The sequence below is a fragment of the Gadus morhua genome, chromosome 8 (assembly GCF_902167405.1).
Source record: "Gadus morhua chromosome 8, gadMor3.0, whole genome shotgun sequence".
NCBI lineage: Eukaryota > Metazoa > Chordata > Actinopteri > Gadiformes > Gadidae > Gadus > Gadus morhua.
The window spans coordinates 6,018,362-6,025,901 of NC_044055.1; the positions used below are offsets into that span (position 1 = coordinate 6,018,362).

The 7,540-nt window shown below is 45.4% G+C and overlaps 1 protein-coding gene across 1 annotated transcript in view; it reads right to left on the reverse strand.

Annotated features, from left to right (window-relative positions):
* The window catches only part of wnt3a (wingless-type MMTV integration site family, member 3A), a 17,846-nt gene extending 17,314 nt beyond the window's left edge, over positions 1–532 (reverse strand). Inside the window, exon 1 of the mRNA XM_030362583.1 lies at positions 353–532. Within this exon, the coding sequence (XP_030218443.1) occupies positions 353–432 (80 nt within the window). The 5' untranslated portion in view covers positions 433–532. The remainder of the gene's footprint in view (positions 1–352) is intronic.
* Between the last annotated feature and the right edge of the window lie 7,008 nt (positions 533–7,540).

The following is a 7,540-nucleotide window of genomic DNA, read 5'->3' on the forward strand; positions in this document are numbered from 1 at the left end:
ACATTTTTTAACCAACTCATTGAAAGATAAATACAATAGGTGTAAAGCTCCTGGGTAAATTGTCGCCTTTGTAAAGACTTCTTTCTGAAGCATCATTTCTACCTTTGTTAATCTGTAAATACTTTTTCATTATTCTAAATGGGCCTTCGTCCCATTAATGACTATTAGAATAATGTGAAATTGCATAAGAGGCTCTGCGCGGACGTTACTTGGAGTGCATAAATCAACTCTTATGCAAAAAAATAGAAAACACCGAAAGACACAAGTACAATGCAAAAAGAACAACATATAAACATATAGACGTTATACAATGTGAAGTTGGCAATGTCAATCATTTTTAAATCAAACTTACCACCAGATTGGATAAGTTGCCATGACACGCGTGAGTCCAGAGAGCAACAGGACACATCCAAGGTACATCATCCTTAACATAGTTTCGCAAAATACCTCCACTAGAACGCCTGAATGCGCGCTATTACGCACACACTGCCTCCAAAAGGACGACTCGCTGCAAAGTTTGAACTTTATCTCCGCCGCTCACCACAGAGACGCGAAAATATTGTCTTAAGCGACTCGACCGAGGCAACTCAGGAGGCAAATATTAAAAGTTTAAAGCGGCTCGCTTCTTTAGGACCCAATCAGCAGGTATCGCCAAAGGGGGAATCCTGGTGATGTGTTCCCCTTGCGCGCTGCTCCCGGCTCCCTCACTTTGAACGCAGACAGAAGAAGGCGCACATTTTAAGATGTGTTTTAGTGCTCATTGAGAATTGGCCGCATTAGCATGCTGTGTGTGTGTGTGATATATATTGTTGTTTAAAGGAGGAGAGGGAGGGTCCGAGGGGTTTTAAATAGACATCGGGACCCCCGTGGATCGCGTAGCTATAACAACCTGTCCGGATTTCACTCCCTGGCATGAAGCTTCTAACATGCAGGAATAAATATGTGTGAATTGCTTGGTCCCACTATGGAGTCCTCCTCCTCCCCGCCGTTTAGACGTCGACCCGTCAGGTCCTCCTCACCCGGGAGGCCCTCTGGTCGCTCCACAAGCTCTGACTTACGTCGCGTTTCCTCAAATTGAAGCATTAGTTCAATTATCCAACATTAAAAAATTAATTGTTTCGATTTATTTCATTTTAATTGATGCGTTATAGTTGATCGATGGCAAGGTCGTTTTTACGCACGATCGTTTTAACGTGGTCAAATCTTGTTTAACCTGTTCCATTTATGAAATAAATGTCCTTATTTGTTGATGTATTGCCTTTTTTTAATTTTTGTATTTTCAGCTAACCTTATTTCCGATAAATACTAACGACGGTTAAATTAAGGAAGGAACACTTTTTAATTTTTTTCAGAAATAGATTTTGGCATAAGAACCATCAATTCTTTCCTGAGTGTTTGTCTTATTCGTGCAGGAGGCCAATTAATGGATAAGCCTATATTTTAATGGATAGAGATTAAAACGAGTTTGATAACCTGCCAAGGGCTGGATTATCATCCACGCCAAAGAAAATATACCATGCAAATGCCAACGATGCAGTTATTTTAAATTACATGTTCTCTCTCTCTCTCTCTCTCTCTCTCTCTCTCTCTCTCTCTCTCTCTCTCTCTCTCTCTCTCTCTCTCTCTCTCTCTCTCTCTCTCTCTCTCTCTCTCTCTCTCTCTCCCACTCTCTCGCTCTCTACCTCTCACTCCTTTCGTCTCTCTCAATGTCAAGTGGATGTTGATTGCTGATCCAATGGGAGTGGAACACAACCTTTATTTTAGACACAGATACTCACACGGTCTATTCATTATCATCTACCCTTTGTAAAATTAAAAACAACTTTATTGGCCTATTTGCCAACTATTTGCTTTTTCGTTTAAATGGAAAGCCCCCGCTGGAGATATAGGTTATTCTGGCCTCCAAGGAGATTCAGGCCGTTGTAGCCCCGCATTTAGGTCAACTGTGTTTCATGCCCACTAATAGCTTACAAGCGACACCAAATTTATTGTATATTTTAATTAATAAATCCTTGACTTTTAAATTATATTCAGGCCCATACTGACAGATCTACTCGTGCTCTTGTTTTAATAGAATAGGTAGAATAACTATAGGCTCATTATATATTCCAGGGCAGTTTTAATGACTAGAACAGTGTTAATGCACCAGGGTAAATGGTTCAGTGTCAAGGGTTTATTCCATGGGATTCCTTTCCTGTGCGCATCTTGACTAAATCACCGGACAGCAGGTTATGTCTCTCTTTTCTTTTACAAAAAGACCGGTCATTTGAAAGGATAAAACCCTAAATAAGCCGACATGATGAGGTTGCAACTGTTTTCGTTCTTCTTAACGTTCAAACGAAAATGGATCCTTTTTTTTGCAGCTTCAGAAAGCTAAAGCGGTCTTTTTCTTTGCTTTCATTTGTCATTGTTTTATGAACATAACGCATCCTGAACAATCCAAGTGAAACACGTTGTCTTTCAAAAAGAGTAAAATTCAGGTCAGTTAGGATCTCCCAAACGCGTTAACCCGTCTAATACCCTACATTAAATAAAGATTAAATAAAGACTCACGTAGTGAGGTTTATCGGAGGTCTTTCATAGGCTGGCAGCTTTCCAGAAGCCCACACTACAGGTTTGGAGGATATCCCTCACGGCTCCTCACGTCTTGTCCGGAATCTTGAATGTTATTGCCATCTTGTGGACTTCACTATAACTTCACATAGACCATACCGATAAAACATATTCCCTTTAAACGTAAAAAACAACTGCAGGCATAACTGCTTGCTTGCATTGATTCGCCCATTTTTCATTAGTTAGAAGTAGGCCTAGGCCTATTAACTGACTTAAATTAGACTGGCAACTTTTGGTTAGTCTTAGTGGTTTTAGCTGGCATTAGAACCTCATGGGGGTCTGATGGGGGTCGGATGGGGGATCTGATGGGGGGTCTGATGGCGGGAGTCTTTACAGCTAGAAGCCCTGTGCTCACCTTAACGAGAAAGGTGCAGAGATGCGAGAGAGGAAAGTTGGTGACCCGTGCAACACATCTTTATCGTGTTGGACCTTTGACTATTCCACACAATAAATTACCTTACTTGTCCTCTGTGTCGTCCGTCCAATCTATATGAATCTATATTAACAGAGGGATTCATTTATACCAACCACGGTGTCCTCATTAAAATAATTACGTCACTCAGTGAGGAGCCGTCGCTCCAACGTCCGGTCCGGAGCAGGGTTACGGAGGTTACGTCTTCACCACTCAGTCTGGCGTTCAGACTCCCTTTTACATTTGAAATGATGCAATTATCTTATTATTTTAATTATGAATAATGCATTATTATAATACCTTATGATAATGTTACAACTTTAGCAAAATACTAGTTTTTAGCTTATATTTGTGTATTTAAAAAGCCTTATTCTTATAGAAATGGTCACGCGTAGGCCTATATGTACATGTGAGATGTTGCCGCTAGATGGCGTCATTGGGTAGTGAAATGATGTGATCATTGATTTAGCCCATTGATTTATACACGATAAATAATCAATGGACGAAGTTATAATAAATAGGTAATATTACAAATAATAATACAAATAATAATAATAATAATAAAAATAATAACAAAAACAAAAATAATGATAATAATAGAAAAGCAAGATTAAATAATCAACATATAATTGTGAGACATTGTGTTTTAATAAATTTAAATATCATCTTATGCTACTATTGTTAAAATAACAATTCCAGACACACATAGAGAGATGTATCGGCTACACCAAAGAGAATTCAATGGTTTGCCGCTCATCCGATGTGTGTGATTTAAAAAACCTCAGGAATTGGACATGACATCCATCAGGATGCAACCACACCCACCAAACCCAAAACCATGAGAGCTGACACCTGGAAACATCTCACAACCTCCCCTATATCCTACCCTGGGCTCTGGAACCCTAGTCCCACACCGGGGTTGTCCTCACACACATGAGAACGCTGGTATCTTCCGAGCGGGACTTATCTACAGGATGGGCATTACCATAGGCGTTGACATCCCTCTCTCGCCCTCTCTCGCCCTCTCTCGCCCTCTCTCGCCCTGCCTCAGTGGCAGCACAGGGCTGTGAAGAAACAGGGTAGACTTTGTGATAAGGTGAATCTGTGAGAAAGACTTCCAGTCGACGCTCTTGGCCGCCAGTGAGGCAACCGTGTACAGTCGTTGATTTTGCTACGACTGCACACGCATGCATATGTGTGTAACATGTGTGTACCCATGTGTGGTACGTATGTGTGTGTACAGTGGACACACATGTGTGTACACCCACATGCATGTGTCGTTGGTTGTGTTTATGCCTAATACACAGGAGTAAACTTGACGGGTAGAATATGGCTCAGGAGGTAGAGCGGGTTGGCTGGTAACCTGAAAAGGTTGCTAGTTTGATCCCCGGCTGCTCCTAGCTGTCGCGGTCTCCCTGAGCAAGACCGCTGGTTTGAAAAGCGCAATATAAATGCAGTCCATGCACCATTTCCACATGAACTGGCGCGTTTAGTTTGTGCTGGTCAAATGTGGATCTATCAGTCTAAGGTTGCTAGTTCGACCCCTGGCTCCTCCTAGCTGTCCCTGAGTGTCTAGGTGTCCCTGAGCAAAGCACCTAAACCCTTACTGCTCCCAACGAGCTGGCTGTCGTCCTGCATGGTCGACTTCGCCGTGTGTGTGTGTGAATGTGTGAATGTGTGAATAAATGGTTGGAAGTTGATTTGGATAAAAAGCGTAAAAGCAAAAAATCCCCCAAATGTAAATGTGTGTAGGGAAGGAGCACGGCTTAAACACATCCCCACCGCCGTCGAGAGCTAGCCCAGACGGGGGCTGGGAGCAGGAGACTGTATCCTGTATCCGCAGCCTGCTGTCCCGGGCCCCGGGGTCACGCGGGTGCACTGCTCTGCCTTTAACGCCCGTTCAGGGGGCCCGCGGTATCAGCGCTGAGGTCACAGAGTCGGGCCTTCGGAGGGAGGCAACAGCAACACCCTAATCAGCGGCGACAATGAGGCTCTCACGGCCGGGAGACGCCCCTGTCTGTCGTCTCAGGCCCGTGTTCTGTCGGAGGGGAGGCAAGGGGAGAGGAAGGGGAGGGGAGGGGAGAGGGAGAGAATAAGAAGGGGCCTCTTCGATTACTTACCCGGTCCTCTCTGTCCTTGTTTCGTGAAATGTCTTCGGTGTGCCTTGGTTTTTTCTAAACAAGTACGGGGTCAGTGTAGGTCGTAATCAAGCGTGCGGGGCGGGGTGGCTCTGTGGCCACAGCTGCTCGGCTGGACTCTGTCTTGTTTCGTTAACGCTCGGTGAAGCACTCCATAGCGTTCTCTCAACCCCCCCCAACACACACCACCTGTGCTGTACATCTACCGTGTCCCACTCTCTCTCTCTCTCTCTCTCTCTCTCTCTCTCTCCCTCTCTCTCTCTCTCTCTCTGGCTCTCTCTCTCTGGCTCTCTCTCTCTCCCTCTCTCTCTCCCTCTCTCTCTCTCTCTCTCTCTCTCTCTCTCTCTCTCTCTCTCTCTCTCTCTCTCTCTCTCTCTCTCTCTCTCTCTCTCTCTCTCTCTCTCTCTCTCTCTCTCTCTCTCTCTCTCTCTCTCTCTCTCTCTCTCTCTCTCTCTCTCTCTCTCTCTCTCTCTCTCTCTCTCTCTCTCTCTCTCTCCGCGGTGGAACTACGTACCTGTAGTTTCCTGGCACACACTTGTTCACACCGCAGCGGTCGAGGCGAGGGCTGTGTTGTATTTATGTGTGATTGTTGTTTATTGTTGTTAGCGTGAGGTCATTCTGCAAGGTGTTTCCCAGGTACCCCGGGCATTGGAGGAACCAGAGCGTGCAGCCGTGGCTTTGAGATGTCGAAGGGACGGAGAACATATTTTTTCAGTTAATTTGAAAGATTTACAATGAATTATTTTAAGTGAGATAAAGGCTTTTCGCTAGCCCCTCAACGATACATAACATGTGCTTTTAACAACACTGACACACCGCAACAAGTATTATTTTAACAAACCAATATACATTTGAACTCAACAACGTCAGTCATAAACGACTGCACCGCGGGCTTGAAAGCAGTTTAAATCTCCGATAATGTCCTCGGTGTCCACCGCGATGTTAACGGGGTTGGGCCGAAGCAACAGCAGACGGCGTATCACTTCAGCAGACTTTCAGGAACGGGACAAGCCGCTACACGAGCGCCTAAGAATGGCTCAAGAGTGTCATAACATTTCACTTAAAAATGTGTAATGGAGCACAGGTGACACGCCGCAAATGAAGCGCGGGGATTAGATCCCTCGGAGGTGTTTATTGACGTTGGAGTGCTGCTTATCTAAACGGTAGCCGCTCGCCAGCACAAGACGAGCTCATTTGATAGCGTAGGAGGAGTCCTGTGTAAACCACTGATCCGCTCGGGGAGTGGGATCTAGAAGTCTAGGCCTCGGGGGTGGAGAGCTGACATTTTACATTTAAGGGGATTTAGCAGACGCTTTTATCCAAAGCGACTTACAACCATTCATTCACCCATTCACACACCGACGGCTGAGTCGACCACGTAGGTCGACAGCCAGCGCGTCGGGGAACGGTCTGGGTGAGGCTTCTTGCTCAGGGACACCTGGACTCAGCTGGGGATCAAACTAGCAACCTTCCGGTTACCAGTCATCCCGCTCTACCTGATGATGATGAAGATGGGATTCAGACCTTGATGCTGATGATGGAGACTACGATCGTGATCAAGATTACTATGATGATAACGATGTCACTATGTAGACCATGACAACGATGATGATGATGATGATGATGATGATGATGATGATGATGATGATGAGGATGATGATGAACGCTATAAAGATGAGGGGGACGAAGAGTCTAACATCAAATTGCGTCGGTTGCATGTGCTTTCCACTTCAACCCACCGCTCTACTGTACTTTGAACCCCGCCGGCGCTATTCCACAAGGAACTTTTAACCCAACACACCCAAGAGAAATAAATCAAAAACGAAAGCAAAATCCAAACAGTTTCAACATCTCCCTCCTCTGTTCTCGGGCCGCTCCTGGGAGGACCCGGTCCCGTCCTGAATCACGATCCGGAGAGATGCTCACGGGACACCCGACGCCTGAAACAGCAGCGCCGCGCAGACGCAGCGTCAGCCTCCAAAACCCCAGCCACAAATTACGTCTGGTGCATGGGAAAGATCAAGTGGCCCCGGGCCGACGCTGGGCTGGTGGTAAGAGCGGAGAGGGCCGGCGGTAGACGGGCTGGGATTGGACGGATGCGATTTACATTCCTCTCTGGGGATGTGATACCGAGACAAGGTCACACCAAGGCTAGTGCTAGCGAGACACGCAGATGACCAAGGCTAGGGGAGTAGGTGCTTTTTCGTATTTCTCTCTCTCTTCCTCGTCTGCGTTTATTCGGAAAGCTCTTGGATGAAGTTAAAACGATCGTGGATAGAAACTAGACACTCTGGATCCATGACAAGTTGCGTGCTAACAAACACGTTTTTTTGTAGCTTTTGTACGCTAATTATCTTGCTATCAGATGTACCTGTCT